Source organism: Varroa jacobsoni, unplaced genomic scaffold, assembly GCF_002532875.2.
Source record: "Varroa jacobsoni isolate VJ856 unplaced genomic scaffold, vjacob_1.0 scaffold_698, whole genome shotgun sequence".
Taxonomy (NCBI): domain Eukaryota; kingdom Metazoa; phylum Arthropoda; class Arachnida; order Mesostigmata; family Varroidae; genus Varroa; species Varroa jacobsoni.
The window spans coordinates 272,084-293,506 of record NW_019213600.1 but is presented as its reverse complement, the minus strand read 5'-3'; the positions used below and the strand labels follow the sequence as shown (position 1 = coordinate 293,506).

The window sequence follows — 21,423 nt, the reverse complement described above, 5'->3', positions numbered from 1 at the left end:
TGTTTTCTTTATTTTTATCATGAACTATAATAGTAATAATAATAAAGATTATACTATTAATAATAGTACTAATTAATAAAAAAGATTCCTTATTTCTTGGTAGATCTAAGATGTTATCATATTAATTTTCATTTTTAATATTTTATGTTTGCAACCTAGACGCAATTCATATATATCAAGTCTCTTTTTACTTAACAAAAAATATAACCGCCATCAGTTACTGCGTTATTTTTACTACAATGTCACAACTTGTCCAGTTTTTTCAACAAATATTGTGAACGAATGAAAAATTCAATTTTACTAAAGCCGTTCAGTACAATTCGTGTTTCCTAACGACCTGAAAATATTGGGCATTTTTTCGACCGTTTCCACTAACCCGTCGAAAATGTATTTTATCTTCTCTTTTTATCTGCCAAATTTTTTTATAAAAAAACCCCCATTTTCGATTTCTGGACAGTAGCTTCGATTTAGTTTTGGTAAAGGACTCCTGATCTTTTTATTTATATCATTTTTTATAAGAGGGTTCAGGTAATGCTATTTACACATAATCGAGCCCGAGAAAGCAATGTCTGTCTAACATGGGCTGATGTTTGTGGAGCTCGGTCTCGATAAGTGTACTTCATTCACTACGCCAAGATCACTAATCCATTGAATCTCAATTCAACCGCCATTCAATACAAACGCCACTATTCTGCCGAGTGTCTATTTCTGCCGAGACATGTCGGTTCTGCTTCCACAAGCCGTTTCCCAGGCGGAGAAACTTGCCACTTCATCACCCGTCCTGCAAGCCTATTTTATGCGCGTCGTCTGTCAGCCCCAAAATAGCGAACCTACCTTTGAGAAACCTCTTTTTTTCACAGTGAGCACCATGGCGGGCCTATTTTCTTCATTCAAGGTCTGTTTGGACCGACATATGAATGTCTGACCAAATATGTTTCCTATATGGTCTTGAATTCCATCTATAGCAGCAGCAACCAAATCAGGGTTGGTGTGGTCGTTTCTCGTGTGTCTCGGCGCAGAGGAGCGACGAAAGTGTGATGAGTGGTATCCTTGGAACATGAAAGCATGGTACGCAGAGGTAAGCTTCATGAATCCTTTCCTGTCAGAACTAAATAGTTCTGAAAAAGTCTGTGTCTTGTACGGAACTATGTTAGGTAAAATGATGATTCCCCTCCTTAACCTTCCATAGCCTAGTGCTACATTGATCGGTGCTGGTTTTCGTCTTAGTTCCCTAGGCGATGTTGTTATTTCCATAAGTGCTTGTGTTCCTCTATTTTTTCCAAAAAACTATGACTGCCATGTCTTTAGCATTAGCCAGAAGCTACACTTCCAAATCATCAGGTCAAGGAACCGCATCATAGTCGATATTCCGAACAGGAAGCTTGAGTATACCCTGTAAAGAACCCCTGCTTTCGTGTCGATCGCGGAGCTTTTATTGGTGACTGTAGTTGAAGATTGTACCTTTTGAATATCGTGTAATGTTCTATTTAATTATTGTATCAAAAATCGTCATGTGAATCATCATGACCCCATGGGAGAGCTCTTTTGAACGCACTTTGGTCATCCGAAGTCGTTCAAAACATTGGCAATAACCGAGAGAATTCATCTTTGCTTTCAGAAATCCTACTGCTTCTTTATAGACAGAGTCTTTCGCGATATCTCGCAGTCCTGTGTCAAGAAGTGCCTCAAAACCCTCACCTAAAATACCTAGCAAACAGATAGCAAAATAAACTGTTCTTTTTGGAAAAAAAAAAGCCACTTTTCTCTTCTTCCCTATTTACAAAACAGATCTGTCGAGAGGTATCTTGTATGCTAATTTTGCAACAAGTCTTGGGTACCTTTTATATATAGACCGCTATCGGCGGGACCGTCTTAGGAGACTTTCTTGACCTTATGGGTTTACCAGGTGTTAATATGGGTGGGTAAAGAGAAGGGCAATAAGGTCTTTCTTGCCACTCTCCCAGTGGAGTAGAAGACTTCCTTTGTCTAAAGCTTTTTTTCTGGTCATCTTAAAAGATTTCCTCCAAAGGCTTTCTTAGACCTTCGCAAGGAATTCCCTTTAGGTCTTAGCTTTGTTTGTTTGGATTTTGTTTTTCAGCTTCGTTTTTACTTTTTTGCAGTGCTCATTTTGTGCGGATATGGTTCCATTGTTTTTCCGACTCCCAAGATATTTAACGTATTGTCTGCTTCCATTAGGTTCTACGCGAACTTGTGAGATAGCTTGGTCGCAGCAGTGTTTTGGTGGAGTTCTTGCCTTCTCGGTGTGCAATATTTTGTGTGTGAATAGAACTGTGGTTCTTAATAGAGCCAGATTCTCAATTCGTGTGCTTCTATTTATTAATCCGCAACGATTACTGTTTCTTCTATCTCAAGAGATCGCAGTTTTCTGATAGATATTGATCTGTCGACTTGGGACGTACGTGATACATTCTATTCTATTCGGTGGTGACTGTTGAATATCTCCTTTTCTTTTACAACTCTCTACTCTGTGATTTTGCCTGTGCTATCAATGTGTGTGATAGTCAGACCAACGCAAGATGAGCCTCGTAATCTCTCGATAAGGCGTTATCCCCTCATTAATAGTAATCAAGTCGTGTATAGGTGACTAGTCAGCAAGGATTTGTTTTTTTCGTTTTGGGCCCCAGTTGATCGAAGCTGCATTAGAAACTTTTGTGTATAACAACTAGAACGTCTCCTACGTCCGCGAATGCTTAAACTACATTTGCTCTAGATTTCCCGTGGTTTCAACAGGGCCACAATTGCAAAAGGAGAATCTACTACAAATTAAATTCTGAAACCACATGTACCTTTCTCCTGTGCCACGCTTGTTCCACCCTCTGCGTAGTCGACAGCCGTATCAACTTGAGCATCTTTGATTATGCTTGTGTTGTTTTTACATAGGGTTTCCATTGGTTCACCTCTAAATGAAAGACCGTATCCTCTGCTGCATCCAATCACATTAAGTAATGTGTTTAATACCTCACTACGATGAGAGTTTACATGTAAGACTTTAACCCTTGTGAATTTTGAGCCTTTTGAATTTACATTCCTCTGCCTTGCCGATTTTCGTTCTTTCTCTTCAGCGCTTTCTTGATTTATGATTCGAAAAAACAGCAACCATTTTTCATAGCAGTGAACCCTGCTGCAAGAACTCTGTTTATTGCATGAGCCCGAAAACTACAGAGTAGTGCCCCGTTGTACCCTTGCCTGGAAAATAATGTGTATTTGCTTCATATTCGTTAACTAGAAATTTCAACCTATAATGTCAATGCCCTCAGATAGAGAGTCCGAGTTATCACTTGCAGTTTCAGCGTTTCTTCGGACGTCGGGTATCTCATGCTAGGATGCCTGTCTGTGTTTCGAATTTTACAACGGGTATCGCCGCCAAACTGCTGGCTCTCAGCATGAAACAAAGTGCGTTTTTGCTCGGGCTTGAACCTCATTCTAGGGTACCTATAGAATAAGAGCTCTTTTAATTAACAAGTCGTTCTCTCTAGATTCCTACATAGTTCGTGTTCAGAGTGTGTTGTTCCGTGAGTCGATTTTTCTCGCAAGTAAAACATGCAGAGAAGAACCCTGAAGAATGGCATTGTCAGTTTGTGTATACCTGTATACCTGCCTAAGTCCGGATCTTTCAACTATCATATGTAGCTTACTATCAGAATTGCAGCCGTCTACCTCTTTACTAAGAGTGGCTATTTCCTCTGACATGTCAACGGCACTATATCGAAGTTGTAGTTCTGCCTTTTATTCCCCAAGTCGCCTGACGGAAAATTCCTGAATTTCAATCGTTTTCTATACGGCTTTGTGGACACACGCCCTCGTTTCCGAACGTTTTCCATCCGTGAAAAATATCAAGTTGCTAAGATTGCTTTGAGATTCATCTATTTTGCCCAAGAATTTTGCATTCCCTAAGGTTCTAAGCGCGTAGTCATGATTTTCTAAGACCTTTGCGTCTAAGCCCCTAGTAACACTTGGGAAGATTCTATTTGGACTTGCTTACCATTCTTCATTCTTCGTTATTCATGTTCACCCAATTTTGTAACCCAATTAAAAGTGGGTTTGGTAGCATCTTTGCATCTCTACTCAGAAAAGCTGTATTAATGTGTGTTAAGATTTCAGACGACTCTTCCAAACCTCTTTTGCCATAAGATAGACTTTTCAAATATTTTACAATCATGTCGAATGGCGAACCTTCATTTTTTTCTCATTTAGGTTAAAAACCATGTTCTCTTTTATTAAAATTTAAAAATCAATAGATGCGGCTTCTGGACATTACAAGGTATATTGCTATAGAACACATACTATATTAGTATGGGCTGGTGTGCAGTGTTCTCTTGATATTTATGAAGTCAAAATATCGTAAAGGTTTTTCTCGTTGAAATAAAAAACCATGAATATACCTTTATTAGACTTTTGTAACTTGTTCACGAAAAATGATAGATGCAGCTCGTATCCGGGAGTTAAGTTCATATCAGACAATTGTGCGCTTTTGGTCTCGAGCTATTTCTGCAGTATCATTTACGAACAGCACCGCAGAGTAGATCTTGTGACTCACTGCTTATGGCGCACCTAGATCTTTCCCAATTTCAATTAAAAGACAGCCTTATCACACTTTGATGAAAGAAAGGAAAAAAACTTTTCGACGAACCAAACTGCTCATCTTTGCAACGTAAAACAAAGCAAATTCATCGGCAAACGGAAAATACTCGCAAGCCCAGATTAATTTACCCCAAAAACCTAAACGGATTCTTTATATATCAGTATTATCCAGAAATCTTGTGTGATGCCCTAACTGTCACGCCTCTCGCTTTCGATATTGGTTTTAGTTTGCTAAATATTGATATAACAGTAGTGTTTGTCGAAATGAAGATAAATACATAGCAATTGATATCTTTTTTTTTTTTTTTGAAACAAAGCGTCCCACAATTTACGAAGACTTCAATTACACTTTTTCTATTTTAAAGTTGGACCGATGCATTCTGAGGACGCTCAGGCCAAAATAACTTTGCTGTTCGATTGGCTAAAGTAATTTAAATATGAATCTTCTCGTTGCCGACGACGTTTTTTCCGACGCGACGATGTTGATTTTCGATGTAGAGACCAACTGAACAAACTATCCCTGGCTTGTTTGCTCTCCTAAGAAATTTCTACTTCTGTATCTAGAAAATCGTGTTTTCTATAATGTAAAATAATGAGGTTAACGCCATACCACTTTATTTCATTCAAAAAAAGCAAACTGGTGCAGACGAAGCTTGTTGAGGCAATCTATGAGCCGTGGCGAAACCGCGGATCAACTCTGCGATAGAGAAGAAAGCGAACGTTTTTGGCTAAAATTGAGAAATACCGCAGTAAAGCCCATAAATCCACATCATGGTTTCCTAGAAAGCCGATCCCTAATAAGGGTAAGAATTTCCCTGTTACAGGATTTAGTGGCAATTATAGTCAATTTTATGAAAAATTTTCAAGCGAAGGATTCAATTAAAATCAATTCGTTCATTAACTATTTCAAACGATAAATACTTCAGCAAATACAATGATTGCGTCGGCGGTAGAAACTTTCTCATGAAACTACCGCGTACGGACTCCTGAGGTCATTGATTCATCGTTCGTATCTATAAAAGCATCATTCGCTTTGAATGTACAACTTCCGTTCGCCGTTTAACCATTAGCCTGCTTCAGATTTCATTAACGAACGTCGTCAATGGACGACTTCAGAGATCGTCGTTTGTTTAGCTATTTTTTTTTATTGAGCTATATAATCGTAATATTTTGCGGAATAATTTCATACCAAATGAATACAACACTGAGTCATGCAAGTCTTAAGTTGACGCCACTTTTATTCCGATTAACGTTAATTTCGAATATGCGCGCGGTACATCTTATGCTAGCGGCATGTCATTTGGTATAAGTATTTAGCTATACTTATCTAACATCTTGCAATACCATATATATATAATACAATCGGTAACGAACTTATTTTGAAATAAATAATAATATGAATAGGCAATAGTTTATCGTTTGGTAAGGCACAAATGGACACAACTTCGTATCTCACATTGACACGGCTATAAGAAACGTCAATCATTTAGGCAAGCCGTAGAACTTCTCTAGAAGTTCTAAATGGATATGCGGAAATTTATTGCGTCTCTTATATTTCGCTATCCGAATCTCTTAATTCTAGTAGATGGCCTTCGGTAAAAACGACGCGAGCTCTTCCGACCAATATATAAGTGGCTTTTCTTAAATTGTATTGTATACAAGATGAAAGTGGAATTAATAGAATGTTTAAAGTACACTTAGTACTCGTACGCAACGTTCCAAAAATTGACGAAGGCAAACAAATTGAGAACGACTTAATGAATTTAGCGCTCTAGCGGAAGTCATGCCATGTTCTTGCCAACGGTGTCCGCGACATGACGACGCAATTACGTTTGCTCACGTATGCGTGAATCTAACTAGATAAGACATATATTGGACACGTTTTGACTGTATGTCTATGAGTCGATGTCTCATGTACGTTTCACAATTTTGTAATGGCCTCATTTGGCATCAGCTTCACGAAATTGTCTAAAAATATAAAATCTAGATGACTTCAATCGAAAGCATTGAATATAAGATTCCTCGTACATGTAGGCTATTTCATGTCAATGGCTCTTGTTATTTTTTGCAATGCCATCGATCTTACATACGTTAACTCACTGGCAAGTTACCTGATAAATAATAAAGTTAAAAAATAATTATCGTTAAGAATTTCTTCAGTGTGACCCGCCGACAAACATTACCGATGTTCATGTAATTATGGCTAAATTACTTTATACACAGTAGCACAATATGTCGCTCACCGACATTTTTCCGACGAGGCCTAGCTTGGATCGTAGCTAGGGCTCAATACGTTGGACCGATTATTACTGTCTTCCGAATTTTTTTGTGCTTCACCCAACCAGTCCACCTTCTAGCCAAATCAGCATCTTGAAAGTTACATCCAGTTTTATTGTATATTGCATCGTCGAATACAATGCTTATCGCTGGCAAAACACACATGTATATATATGCTGTCATCATCGTCGGTGTTGTGACAACTGAAAAGAAACGTCGATGGCCAGATTGGCTTGTCCAACTCATTTGGCAATGGCTATCCTATAAAAAAATGCTCTACTATAAAAAAAGAAGTTGTAACTGTACAGAAAAATGTACACCTGACGATTTCGCAGCCTTTCCTGGTCATGGATGTTCGGCCGCTGTTTTTGCACCCTTCGTTTTGAACATGTTCCGTCATAGATAATACTCATATAGTGTACTCTATAATATATATATATATATATATTGCTATTTACAGATACATAGTTGTTATTTGTTAGATAGCACCTGGGACGATTGCGCAGCGTCCAATATTAAGAAGCAAGCAATCTTTGGCATGAAATATCTACTACGTTTAACAACTGTGACTCGACTAGGATCTTATCTTGTGTCATTCAGTACTGATAGTCGCTATTTGGCATTAGGGCGGACTTGGTAATTGGGCAGATACGGCCCACCGGCATGTTCACACTAGTATCGACACTTTCTGTAGGGACATACTAAGAACATACTGACGTGTTACACGCTATGCGTGTACACAACTACTGTAGATACCAACCAATACAACTGCAATTCATCAAGATACGAGCCCGATAGACCCGACAATGGAAAGCAAATGCCAAAGCATATTTCAGTACACATTAATGCGGCTCTTACTGAAATATTTAGAATCTACTTATCAATATATCTACTGTTTTATAAACATAAACAAGAAAAAAAAATTAAGTGACTTTCAGATCCACTGGACCAGCGGTTTCCGGGCAAATTTGACGAGCAGCAATTTAGCCGCCACAAAATCTACGAGTACAAACCTAGGGAAAACTGTCATTTCGCATCACCAAACGCAGCTGCATAGATAAGTAACAAACACGGTAGTTGTTGACTTTGGTTGAAATGTTCGAAAGCCACTATTATTCTTTGGTTGTACGGTTGACCGACATGTAACGGAAATTTTCATACCGTGTAACACAACGTCTCCTTCTGCTCCTAGCATACGACGAAGTAAATTTCAAAACGGTTGCTGGCTGGCACCTATAAATGTTTCACAATTCCTTCTAATTGGGTTAGGACATTTTGCTCACATGACGCACTCGCTACACCGAAGTACGCAGGAAATACAATCTTATCGGTGGGAGATATGCAGCACCTTAAGTATACGGCTGCTTTGTTTAAATTTCGTCAAAGATTACCACGATGTCAGGACTGCTGCGCTAGCTACTAGTAAATCTGAACGCTTTGCCACAATTTTGTTTATGTCTCTTTCCAGCTTGCAGTCCATCTAGCAAAGTCAAAAAATGTCGTCGCTTGAAATCTGTATAAAGCAACAAAGGCCTTATTCTTGTTTCATGCAAACGTACGATAATATACGGTGGAGATGACCAAAAGTATTTCGGGCCAAAATTAGAATGAACGTCCGATCGTATAAGTGTACTCTCTAACAAAACTCGAGAAAATACGTCATTTGGCGAGCTTTCGCCGTGTAGTTTCTTAAAGCTAGTAAGTTAACTGCTATTGACTGATTAGAAACAGTTGATTATTGAGCGTGTAAGTTGTGTGGAAACGGAGGCGTCATGTGAGAAGCAGACATAGATCTTTCATAGATTGGCAAAAAACGATTATTCTCTGCGTCGATATGCGCTAACGGCTTTCAATGCCAATTGGACAAAAACAAATCTACATTAACTGACATAACTTTTCCGTCCATTCTATCTCAATGAAAAATGGCCAATAGCACATTTTGCCTCTGTTTCATATTTGCCGATAGCGTGTGGAAAATCTGTCACAGACTATAACCACGTCTCAGGTTAGTTCAGCTCTAGGATCGTTGGGAGACAGTAATCGTGTCCTAAATAAGGACCGAACGGTTATACGGTGAAGGAATCGGTGAATAGTGCCTAGAGTGTCAGCGTCATTACGCAGTGTATTTCAACCGCATTTAAAGCTGTGAATACTACGCAAGAAGATAAATTAAAAAATCATAGTACAGACCTAATCATCACCAAGTTAGATAGTCATAACAACTTGCTACTGTCGATCAGCAAGCCGCTAGACCGACAATACTTCCAGCCTTTGGCTCAACCTATAACTCTTCTCGACAAAATGAGCAGGGTCACAATTTTAGCCTGTTCACACATTTCAAAAACGACCAGTTTTTAATATTGACGATAGATGTCGCAACTTCCACGCTGGCTTTAGCTCGACGCAGATAGACCTACCTATGGCTAACGTCGCTCATAGCACCATAACTTACATGATTCATACGTTAGACGCGTACGATCAGCATCACTGCACACAACTATACACAGCACTGAACAGAGTATATATATATATATACTCGCTAGATATATATATATATACACAGCCAAAATTGTAAAGCGCAATTGACACTGGTAAAACCCTTTAACCTTTGAAGTCTTTAAATAGTTGTGTTGTTGTAGATGCAACATGTTGAACACATGGCGATGATGAAGCAGCTTCGAGAACACTTCCGAAACCCTTATGAACGGTGATAACGTGTACGGTTAGAGCGTCTTTTCGATTAAATTTTCCTCCGCAATACGGACAGGAATAGGGCTTCTCTTTGGTGTGAGTACGCTCGTGCCGGGCCACCTAAAACACGATTATAGAAGCGCCACGTAAACATGCGTTTAGTAAAAAGACTTTTGCCTTATTATAAACCATAACATGCAACGACTACTCCATATACCTCGTATTATTAATATGTGTATATAAACCCACGTGCTTATGTTCGTTACCAGTCGATAAGGTAAAAGCGGACACTAGTCGCAGAATGATTGACGGATGAATTAGTGAGGCTATTTCCTCAAGCGGAGCTTAATGTAATTTAACAGTACGTTCGTTTGGACTTATCGTGATTAAAATAAATAAGTCCCTTAGAAAGTGAAAAATGCTACTTGTATTTTAAATTGCGCCATTCTGATCGCAATAAAATTGGCTTTAATATTTCTAGCGTTATATTTCACAATTTAATCTATCTGCTTCTCTCTTCCACGTGCCGTCATGAAGGTGTCACGTACCCAGGACGCAAACTTGGCGGTGAAGTTACAGAATCGGCATTTGAGGGATGATGGTGGTGCACTTTTAAAGCCAAGACTGCTCCTCCCGTGAGTCAATCTGAGCAGCACATCTCGATCTCGGCTATTACCAATAATTCCGGTTGCCGCAAGGTGGCGCTGCAGTAGATGCTGCGATGCGTCAACCAATGGCACGATGAGATCCACTGAACCTAAGCGGTCATCACACGTTTCTGCCGCAAAATAAGTGAAATATATGAAATCTATATATAGAAATGATGCTACTACAGAAGGCATAGAGAACCACCTTACTGACTAGCATTGAACAAGTAATGCTTCGTAGTTTACGCAATGTTTTTGTGGGAAAGCATAGTTTCTCGTGTAGACTCCGTGCTAAGATTAGTCTTTTATTAAAAATACAGAAGTAGTTTGGGAAATCAATAGAATTTCTTTAAAGGAATCGTAATTATCTGAGGTCGGCTTAACGGTTTATATTTCGAAACGATTACCACAGTTCATTTATTTTTTGTCTTGGTTTTTAAAGGACCAGCACAGGTTTTATAAGGGACTGCGACAGAGCTTCTTAACATACACCCCGTTTAGATTCACGTATGCATTTAAGGCAAAAATAAAGCTTTAAAATGTATTTAAATATAAGGTTTATTTTAGGTAGAAATGTGTTTTCCCCGTGTTTTTGAGAGAAGACACGCAAATGAGTCGCTCTTCTATGCTTGGCCGAGGGTAATTGTTGACGAGAACCTTCCATGGAATCTGAAAGTTAGCACCAATATTAGTCCGATAATTGGAAATTGATTAATAAATGTCAACTGCAGCTTAAAGTTCCATTTTCGATATGAGATGTATTACGCCAAGAAGGCGAAAAAAAGCACCGCATGTCAAATTTTCTAAGGACAACATTTATTTCAAATCTAATATGATTTTAATGTATCAAACACATCTCCGCTTGTCAGCTCCTTAGACAAAACTAACATTTCCTTTTCGCGACGATACCTCTCTCTCTCTCTCTCTCTCTCTATATATATATATATATATATATATATATATATATAGCCCTTGAATAAGGTGGTGCTAAAGTTTTCACGTAGTCCACGCTGATTTCATGATGTGTTTTCCATTGTCACTCACATATTATTGTACGAATGCCCAAAATTGTCACCTTGCGTGCCAGCACACTATTATTAATATTAATTTTGTACTAAGTGCATTGCTTAGCATTAGTATAAGGACGATATGCTGAGAAAACAAAATATAAAATAGTCACGATCCTCTTTATAATCCGATCTCCTTGATTTGTTCCTTTAAGATAATTAATTTTAATAAGATATTGCTAGCCTTTTTATAGATAGACCATCAACATTGTAGAGAGCGCAGAATGTTCCTGGTTATATATGATTATTGGAAGATAGATGATCGGTTTTTTGTCTCAGGGAAAAAATAATTTCTGTCGATATCTTTGCACTACGGAACTGCACGTGTCGATATAAGTAGAAGAAAAGATATGAATTTTGAGCAAATCGACAGCAAACCCTTGACAAGAACCTCCAACCCCATATGCTTTCCCGCAGGCGACTGCACAATTAATAGGAACCTCAATCAACTCAATAATGCCCCCTCTGGTGCTTAAGCAATGATTTTCCTTTCAGTAAATATCCTCAAGGCATGAGCTTGAGCACACAGCACTTTGCAGTCTATGGCACACCGGTCGATGTTCGCGAAAACAGAGTTGACAAAAATGAAGAACGCCTGGAGCCATAGAGAGCGATACGTAGCAGCAGATCATTATAATATTTATCGGCCGCTAATACTCCAGCCAGCTGCAGCGGCATCAACGAGAACAGCCACAACTTATAATACCATTACGGATTCGTATCAAAATTAGTGAAAATAATTCATAATAATGCTTCGTCACCTCAGTGACATACGTCTCGTATAATATCTGTGTCGTGGACTATATGTGAAAATCCGATGTCCCCTAAATCTGAAATTCTCCAATTTATAAATCTCTCTCTCTCCCTCTCGCTCGCACTCTTTCTCTCTCTCTCTCTCTCTCCCTCTTTCGCTCCCGTCATTGTACTTATCATTCTGTACAAAACTTGTAATATAATGTGTGCATGCATATGAATAAGTCACATAGTAATAATAATAAACCGATAATTATAATAGCTATAAATGTTTCAATATTTCAGTCGGCGACCTCGATGCGAAGTGTTCGCTCACAGACTGCTCAGTCGATCTCAGAGGCACAGAAAGAAAAGGACGGGGCAAGGGAAGGACCTAAATGACACTGATTATTAAGAGCGCTGGTGGCGCAAGCACCAGCAACAAGGTCGCGGTGTTCACCCCAATAAACTTAAATCAAGGCATAAAAAAGGAAAGGCCGCGTGTACATACATGCATACACAGACGCACAGACAGGCAGGCAGGCAGGGAGGGACACACTTCTGCGACATGCTCTTCATATGGGTTATGGACTACCTACAATGCTTACGATTGGTTACGTATCATTACGTTTGTATATGTCACATGCATTTCCGTTATTACTAGCAAATAATGTACGTATGAATGGAAAAAAATTAGATGGGTTGATGTAGGATGAGTTATTATTGTCCTTAATTTAAAAAAAGTAAATGTGTTCGTGGTCACTTTTTTTTCTTTTCTATACTTACATGAACGCAATTCCATGCAGAGGACTCGAGACACAATAGGGGAAATTATAACTGCATAAACGATCTGAACACAATATGATTCGCTGATGACACGAGTATGAAGTACACCAGCGGCAGCAATAACATTTACTCTATATGTATACTGTTATTTGCCTTATTATTTTTCTCTGCTGTTACATTATACACAATGAACACAGTCGTCGGCATGGGTCATGTAACCGTTATGAGCGCGTACAAAACTTTGGGTAACAGCGCATCTGAAACTAAGCTCGCTTCAATCGTGAAAGGTGGTGTGCTTGTCGCAAAAGAGGTAGACTTTCGTTTATCTGACAATACTTGAAATTTACGAATATCAGTTGCAATAGTAATATAATAAGGGTAATCTCCGTGATACGTGTAGGTACTCACGGATAATGATAATACTACGGAATAATATTCAAAGGTGGTGACATTCAAGGCATATTATCTATCTGTTCTATTACATGTCATCTACAATGTAAATGTGTATATGTTCGATTATACACTAGAATGATCGGATTCCATTTCAGAAATCACTAATCAGTCATAGTCGTTGTTTTGTTTGAGAGAGGACTGACGACTCTGGAGCATCGTGAGAGCTCAGTCGTCACTATAGAAACAAACAAGCCATATTAATCCATACGGAGGTTTTTAAGCGGCAACCAAGACATGAAAAAATAATATATTAGCGCCTACTTAGACGGATTTGTCCGTTGCTTGCGCTGATCGTAGATAACGTGTGCGCACTTGGTGCAAGTCCAGCTTTCGTGGCCGCGAATGCCCCCAAAGAGATGAATAACATTTTCATAAATAATAATGAGTTTCTATATGAGGTGAATACATGCTGTCCAATCCTCAGAGAGCTTTAGCTGTTCGGTAACGAGCACTACCCGTTTCTATGGAGGGTCTCTACTGCGAAAATCGTCTCCGCTTGAATGAGGCAGACACAGAAACTCGTCTACACCTCGGGCAGTCCGGGTTCACTGCTCTGACATTTTGGCCGGTGTGTAAAGGTTTTTCAAACGATGTCAGAGCGCTATATTCACCATGGGCCATGGTCACCTAAAAACGCATCGGATTTTCAATAGAAGCCTAAGCAGCCGGACAGAACAACAATGCTGATTCTAAAGTTAATTCGTTTGGTATCTAATGTTGCGATTTAAAGGAGATCACGTTCCGAATGGTCCGGTGCTCTATGCTTTGGTGACCCTCCATACTTTTGGCCCGGACACACCATTCGCTTTTCTCCCTAACAGTAGCATACACTAGGCACAAAGGTCCGTCAGAGAGCAGTTTCTTCTTAGGAAAAGCTTGATCAACAAACATTAACTTAACTGCCGTTATATTAGGCACGATGTCTGGCCTGTAAGGTGGGTAAGTTCCCTACGGATGTGTGTGGCGGGTATCGCCAGTACAAGGCCAGTCTCACGTCGCTTCAGACATTCGGAGGACTTGGATTTTCCGGAGAAAAGTCGAGCGGATGTATGGTGCCGCCCGCATCAAGAAGTGACAGCTGATGACCCTGAAGTAAGTACAATGACACAACTTAGCTTACCCTAATACTTAGCCGTTAATATTAACATGGACAGGATGCAAGGTACTGTTTATCTACATCATACATAAATACCCCTTTTAAAATTAATTAATTAATTAATTTTAAAAGTAACGAGTTTTCTATTTTGCCACTATTTCCACTAAAAGAATCATTTCTAGATAATTGACACGGGTATGTAACTCAATCATGTCTAGACGCATTTGGCAGATAGGAAAATTGAGTTCTTTTGTCTTCAACCTTATCGAGCGCAGTAACAGTGCGCATACCTATAACTTAATTAGTATTAAATTACCCATTAACCTAAGAGAAACCCTGAGCTCTGCAAAAAATGAACTTTCTATATGTTACCTTAAAATGCGTCTTCTGGTGTCTTTCCAGAGTGACTTTTTGCGAGGCACAATACGAGCAGTACTTGCATTTGTATGGTTTTTCTCCAGTGTGTGTCCTGAAACAATAACATAATATCCATAATTATATATATATATATATATGTTGTTGTATATATATATATACATACGTACATATAGCTCATACGGCTCGAGGATGGTTAGCTCACTATGATACTTCGCTAGTTACTGTTTCAAGCATAATATTGTAAAATAGACCTTAAACAAGTAGCCTTTCGCTTTCAAGTTAGACAGTTACTTCTGAGATGTGGTTTACACATAAAGGGTGACGACGAGAATACAAAGTCTCCAAATCCGATGTAGTTACAACATCTCAAAGCTCTGATATTTATAAATCATACTCAACAATTGAAAGTCCTTTCGTTGACCAGATTAGTCAAGTGGCATATGGATATTCAAGTTCAAAATATCGCTATTACTTCAAATACGAGATATCCATTCACACTCTGCTACAAATATCTGTGTTTGGTAAAGCGCTCAATTTGGGGAATCCCATGCGAGGCTCTTTTCTTAGATAACGGAACCGATAGGGTTGTTTGGCTTATACTGACCTTTCATGGTTGATGAGGCATGTCTTCAGGGTAGCTGAGTATGGGCAAAATTGACATTTGAAAGGACGTTCTCCCGTGTGCGAACGCTCATGCCGAGCCAGATGCGTTCTGTAATAACGCATTACATATTCTTATATATGTAAAATCATTGCAATGAGCGTCCAATATACCGTTGCTAAAACATACTATAATAGTGCCAGAGTTGCGACAGAAAGTCCATCTATTTTGAACGGTGAGGTAAAAGGCAGCCAAATTCCTTTCGAACGCACATCTTCTAATGAGGCGGAAGCCATTCGGTGATTGATTTAGTCATTTTTTGTTCACATCTTCTTTTAATCAAAACAGGTGACTCTCAAAACAGGTAAGATACCAGACCGCGTATCTCTAATAGGGAGCCAGCACTAACTACGAAGTTCGGATTAGTTATTTAACTAGTCACTTATACCAATGTCTAGTTCAGCATATTATTATGTGTACCGGACGTGCGTACCTAATAAAAATATGGTGGCCTATTATGTCGAATAATTCACGCGCCATGTGTGTCTGCATGGGCTTTTGTACTCGCACCCCCGAGCTAAAACCTACTTACATTTTCAGCACCTAGCTTTCTATACACTTACCGTTGCACTGTCGAATATGTACAGTACTTGCACACATAGCGACCCGTTGTGGGATCCCGCTGATCCAGCTAAAAATAGTAGACACTTAATTAGGAACACAGCGGTGAAGGAATGCGCATGACTTGATCAGAAACATAGAGTTTTAATTTTATAATTACGAATCACATCTGAGCAAACTGCACACTCAGAGCTCTTGTCAAAGAACCAGAGGCGTATTCTGCCTATTCTACGAAATACTTTTAAAGTTGTTGCCGACGAATCATTTAAATAATATTAAGTACAACACGTACATTAGTAGACCAAGTTGGTGTGCTCCCTCCTGAGCAGATGCGGTCACACAGAATGGCTATACAAACCTGTGGTGTCTGTGATGAAAACGCTGCAGCGGACCCTGACGGCAAATTTCGATTTACAACATCCAGTTGCTGATTGAACAAAAGCAGGTCGCCTGCCGAAACTACCATCAAAAAGTATAAGGAAAACTATGAAAATCCGTAGGAGAAGAACGCGAACTAATGTTTTTTTGAAAACAACGCAGCGCAATAATGCAATGACGATCCCTAACACCAGTTCTACTTAGGTTAGACAATGATTCTGGCAGGTAACTGTGCAAGAAAATATATGTAAAGAATATAGTACACACTTGGCGATGCAGCATCTCCATTGGCAAATAGAGAACTCATAGCCATCAAACTGCCACTCGTTGCGTCCAGCCTTGATGGAGATAAATGGGACAACGGAGGAGCAGTTGGACCCGTTGATAGTTTGTTGTTACAACTGCTCAAGCTTCCGCCTACTGTTGTTCCATTGCCATTTGTTCCAGCTCCACCTACACGGTGTCCCCACAAGTCAATGCATAAAGTAACACAAAGAAAAAATGATCGCATTTGCACGATATTGTAATGAAAGAAAATTAAATTTTATGTGCGCCTGAAGGAAAACTCGTTTGGTTAGCAAAGACATATGGATGTTTTAATAACGATAAATCATTTACTCAAAGCATATCTTCTCGATAATTCCACGCGAAAGAAATCATACTACTCTGTATTTGTATAATTGGGGACCGTCATCAATGTTCGTAAACACTAATACAGTCTGAGGAAAGTTGCGCTTGCAAAAACATGGACTGCTTTTAAAGAGGCTTTTGTAAAAGATTGCTCCTCCCAGTTTCTGTTGTACATATCCACGCTTCAACTATTACTTCTGGCTAAACATAACGAAAAAGGTTTTCGCTGTTAGCTGCTTCATAAAAACTTAAACTTTGGAAAAGTTATTTTAAGAAGGAATAAAGCCTTAGCTTTTCCGCTGATGGCGCAAACCAAAATAAATAAATTAACGAAAACTCCCAAAAGTTCCGAACAATACATTAATTTATTTTCAATAAGACTTTCATTTATTACATATGTCTGCAGAAAGCTTGTTGACGAGGCAATAACAGACATCAAGAGCGGATGGCAAGCAGCTGCCCGTGTAGCATATTTCCGAATCTGAAAGTAATAGTACTTATGTTTATAGTGAATGCTTTGAGTTTAATCTAAAATTTAATGTCCGATATTACACATTTGACTTGGGTTTATTTTACCTAAGCCTGGTCCCGTCGCCACGTGATATCTGAAACAAAGATGCGGCTTATATTAACATTGGCACAAAATATTTTTGATTAGTTCTGGGAGTTAGAAACTCGTCATATTTGTATTTGAATCTAACAAACGACCCAATACGTATAAAATACACATGAAAACTAAAGTGAAGCGATGCTTACATATCGTCAGCTCGCAATTCTTTGATTGCATTAAACGGAAAAACGTCAACTGGTCACGTAACGATGAGATTACAAAATAGAAAATCTACTACCCCATCAATCAATTTGTATGAAGTACCCGTGTGCATATTATACTAAAAAACACAAATTTCTACGACTGCTGGTGTTATAGAATGTGCTAAATTTCATTAGTATCATAGTATTCGATCAGACAAAGGGATGCCCCCGTAACAAGCTACTATAAACGTTAAGATCTTATTTCTAGCGCACAAAGTAGTACATGAAGCAAAATTAAAAAACTGCTTGATTCTACGGCGTTTTCTATTTAATCGCATTCATTTTGATGAAACAATGTGCCATTTTTTTTTATTACCTATGGGATAAAAAACACATAGGATTGTTATCCTTGATTATTATCTGTGACACACGCTGGTAATGTTCTTGATGTACAATTTAGCTCATTACGGCGAAGTTACAAGCAGCAAATACGCGGCAGATTTAACCTCCGAATCAATGAAATTTATCGGTAGTATTGTTTGCTTTGTTTCATAGATTAAGTTCACAAAATGTACTCCCATATCTCCTCCCGGCAGTTACATTGCTTTCGTATTTCACACGAAAACCTATATATATATATAGCCACCTCATCGTATCGGCCAACTCTTTTTATTTTTGTGTTATTAACAATATTGCCTTTACGTATCCCATTAGGCACCCGCTTTTCGGCTTTTCTATTTCTAGATTTGGACAATTTTAGCCTTTGCTCGTATGCTGTAACCCTAATCAACCACTGATATTTTCGCCAAATTAAGGTTTATCCACATATTTCAAAAGTTCGCCAATATTTCTTGAGCCGCTGTTCAGTACGTGTATCGTAAATGAAGCTTCAAATTGTGGCAAATACTCCGCATCACCAACTCCAGGATTAAAGTACGGCTACAATACAACAGTAAAGCTCACTATACCGTCAACTAGGTATTATCTGGCCACAAATGACAAATTAAACAACATCCCCAAACGTAATGAATTTTATAAATTGAAAGAAAGCAGGTGCCTGTTGTAGCTATCTGGGTCGTTATCGGTGGCTCTCAACTACCAAGACTTAGCCCAAGTCGAATAAACTAGGTTTTGATGGGAGCTTAAGCAATGCAATTCAGCTCTAATAATTTAAACTCGCTTTATTTTCTAGGCAACCCGTTTATTCGGGTAGAAAAAGGATGTAGAAAGGGCCTGCGGCGTCCTCATTCGTCGACCTGTGCATCTAAAATTGCTGTTATAAAAGTCAAGGATTATGTTGCAAATCAATACAATGTTGCAAAACCCATTAGATATGGACCAATGTAGAAAGAACACATGTTTGCTGTAACTTGGAGACGGCTTTTTAACATAGGGACACTTCACTAGACAATGTATTGGACTAAATACGATTATCTATCATTGCTTTCGAGATTGGGTACTATACTAGGTATTCGCATCATTACAGTAGTAGTGGTCCAACTTCTGCATAGAAAGCGTTCCTTAAGGGGCTAATGAAACTCAAACGAACAGCTGACGCAGATATACCTAGGAAAACTTTAGGTGCCATGTTTCCACGTTTCTCTTCTACTGTCACACGCAAAAAAAGTGAGCTAAGGGCTGTTTATTGATTGGTGAGAATCACTCCTATCACAAAGCTAGACAGTCTATTATTAACTGCACCTATAAGTATACTCACTAACCAACTCGACAACCTCATGCTCTTACCTGATCGATCAAGAAAGAGGCCTACGAAAGCTATCTCTTTTTTCACGCATAATTGACGAGTTCGAGACCCCACACAAGTATTCAGTCACAATACAAGAACCAATTAGATAAAACAGAAGTCAAACTGCGGTCGGTGGCAGGGAACACTGTTTAAAACCGGAATACAAATGTTCTGCTGACTTTAGGACGCCATACGAATCAATGCGAAGTCCAGCTTCCATTTTAATTGCATCAGAGCCCTATTTCATCCATAGAGAAAGATACATACTACGCAATTGTCTTCTCTTTAATTATTTAATTTACTTAAATATATATTTAAATTATAAAATATTAAATATACATAGTCTATTAATTCATACAAGTCCAACTTTAATTACTTAAATAAACAAAACGCTCCGCAACTAAGTTAAACCATAAGAGCAACAGCGATCTTAGCATAATGAGTAAAAGTAAACTATTATTCTATTAGCGTTAAACGCAATGCTTGTGAACCTTCTTACATTATATAAGACATCTGAAATATAGTACCAAAACGGTACGTTCGATTTGTGGTGCATTATCACAAAGAGATAAAACATGTATTAAGTTCTCGTCATAAACTCATTAGCTCTCTCTCATGTTCATTTCGTAAATAAATTGTATTTTTTCACGTCACTGGCCGCCCAAAATATAATAATTCTTTGATACAGTAACTTAGGGAAAAACAAAAGGCTCTAATATTTTTGGATTTTCGTAGAAAATAATCTCTAACTTCCACGCATAAGAACTTGCAAGTTCTATTTAAGTGTTCCCAAAGCTTCAGACAAGCAATGTGGAACTAATATATATACATACATATATATATTGAACTTGAATTTATCTGTCGCTTCAGCATAGATTTTACGCTAAAAGTGTTGAAAAAGGGACCTTAATCTATTCTAGCCAGTTCTTTTCGTCTAGCGCAATCTACTTCTGAAAACCATAAGGAAATACTACTGAACTCACCAAATTTGCATACCTGCACCTCTATACGTCTGTTATATTTTTAGGACCTAAATACGAGATCCTTTTTTTTTTTTTAACAAAACATGTCCGCGATAACTGCACACTGGCCAAGGATTTGGTAGCTCCATATATCCTTGGGATATTGAATTGAACGTAGTGCGCCAGCTACTTTGGTAGGCGGCTGCTAACACGCTGCCGGATCTTTTGATGCGATTCAATTCACCCCTCCAGTACCTATACCACATAGCACTGACGCACAATCACAGTCGGTGCCTGATCGTTCAAGTCCGATCAGGCTTTGCCATCACGTTTGCCAGTTTGCAACAGGTCAAATGTCAAGCCTTTTGCCTGCGCTTATTTTACTGCTGCGGCTATTGCTCCTTACAGGTTTGCCGCTGCTGTTATTACTGCTAGCCAGCGTAAAGTAGCAGTCTCAATCAAGTTCGACCGCCTTGTCCGACGTTCGATAACGAAGAGTAGACGTGTGGAACGCAGGCATAGCAGCTTAAGCGTTCGATTACGCCACCAGCTGCGCGTCTTTCGTCGCTCATACACAACACAGATAAATGCTGCTGGCAAATTCTGAGGTTACCCGCCTTCTAAGCGATAGCGAGAGCAGGAATAGGGCAGATAGAAATAACTGTGAAAAAGGGCAAAATCAAACTACAGCCTGCATCAGTACTAGCAGCAAAAATAACGTCAGCGTTGATTCATATTCAGGCTGTTATCGATGACAACCTTCGCCGACAACGCAGCAATGAACATCAAAACCATGACAACTACAAAAAACAAGCAGAAGCCTCGAACTGTTGAAAAATGGATACTCGAAGGCACAAGTGAGCAAGCGCTTGGTCCACCATTGGTCAAAGACAGGGGCGCATTACACTCTAAAGGCATCTGACCTAGCCTTTGCTTAAACCAGCACTGACCCATATTTAAAAGGTCTTGTCGGCTCAATTTTCCCACCTGCTCATTTAGTAC

At 38.9% G+C, this 21,423-nt stretch overlaps 2 protein-coding genes across 5 annotated transcripts; both read right to left on the bottom strand.

Moving 5' to 3' along the window:
• Positions 1 to 5,811: 5,811 nt before the first annotated feature.
• On the bottom strand, positions 5,812 to 10,910 carry LOC147753158 (zinc finger and BTB domain-containing protein 8A.2-like). The gene is made up of 2 exons (XM_086969312.1): positions 10,119 to 10,910; positions 5,812 to 9,690 (listed from the first exon to the last, which is right to left on the bottom strand). The coding sequence occupies exons 1-2, from the start codon at positions 10,410 to 10,412 to the stop codon at positions 9,481 to 9,483; spliced, it is 504 nt and encodes a 167-aa protein (XP_086825438.1). The 5' UTR covers positions 10,413 to 10,910; the 3' UTR covers positions 5,812 to 9,480.
• A 101-nt stretch (positions 10,911 to 11,011) lies between these two features.
• Positions 11,012 to 21,356, bottom strand: LOC111262752 (uncharacterized). Of its 4 annotated transcripts, none has more exons than XM_086969311.1 (8): positions 20,443 to 21,356; positions 17,536 to 17,564; positions 16,597 to 17,440; positions 16,310 to 16,410; positions 15,954 to 16,021; positions 15,334 to 15,441; positions 14,724 to 14,820; positions 11,012 to 14,342 (listed from the first exon to the last, which is right to left on the bottom strand). In XM_086969311.1, the coding sequence occupies exons 3-8, from the start codon at positions 16,838 to 16,840 to the stop codon at positions 14,256 to 14,258; spliced, it is 705 nt and encodes a 234-aa protein (XP_086825437.1). In that variant the 5' UTR covers positions 16,841 to 17,440; positions 17,536 to 17,564; positions 20,443 to 21,356; the 3' UTR covers positions 11,012 to 14,255. The 4 variants fall into 4 exon arrangements, with proteins under 4 accessions (XP_086825437.1, XP_086825436.1, XP_022692980.1 ...); XM_086969310.1 differs by lacking the exon at positions 20,443 to 21,356 and adding an exon at positions 19,459 to 20,418; XM_022837245.2 differs by lacking the exon at positions 20,443 to 21,356 and adding an exon at positions 19,459 to 20,418 and having other exon boundaries at positions 16,597 to 17,564.
• Between the last annotated feature and the right edge of the window lie 67 nt (positions 21,357 to 21,423).

Bases quoted from the DNA above. Each gene is read 5' to 3' on its own strand.
- LOC147753158 (XM_086969312.1), bottom strand. From the start codon at position 10,412: ATGCCTTCTGTAGTAGCATCATTTCTATATATAGATTTCATATATTTC. The intron at 9,691-10,118 runs GTACGTGACACC...ATCGTGTTTTAG, and splicing joins CCGCCAAGTTTGCGTCCTGG to GTGGCCCGGCACGAGCGTAC.
- LOC111262752 (XM_086969311.1), bottom strand. From the start codon at position 16,840: ATGCGATCATTTTTTCTTTGTGTTACTTTATGCATTGACTTGTGGGGA. The intron at 15,442-15,953 runs GTAAGTGTATAG...GCGTTATTACAG, and splicing joins ACATATTCGACAGTGCAACG to AACGCATCTGGCTCGGCATG. The intron at 14,343-14,723 runs GTAACATATAGA...TACTTACTTCAG, and splicing joins ACCAGAAGACGCATTTTAAG to GGTCATCAGCTGTCACTTCT.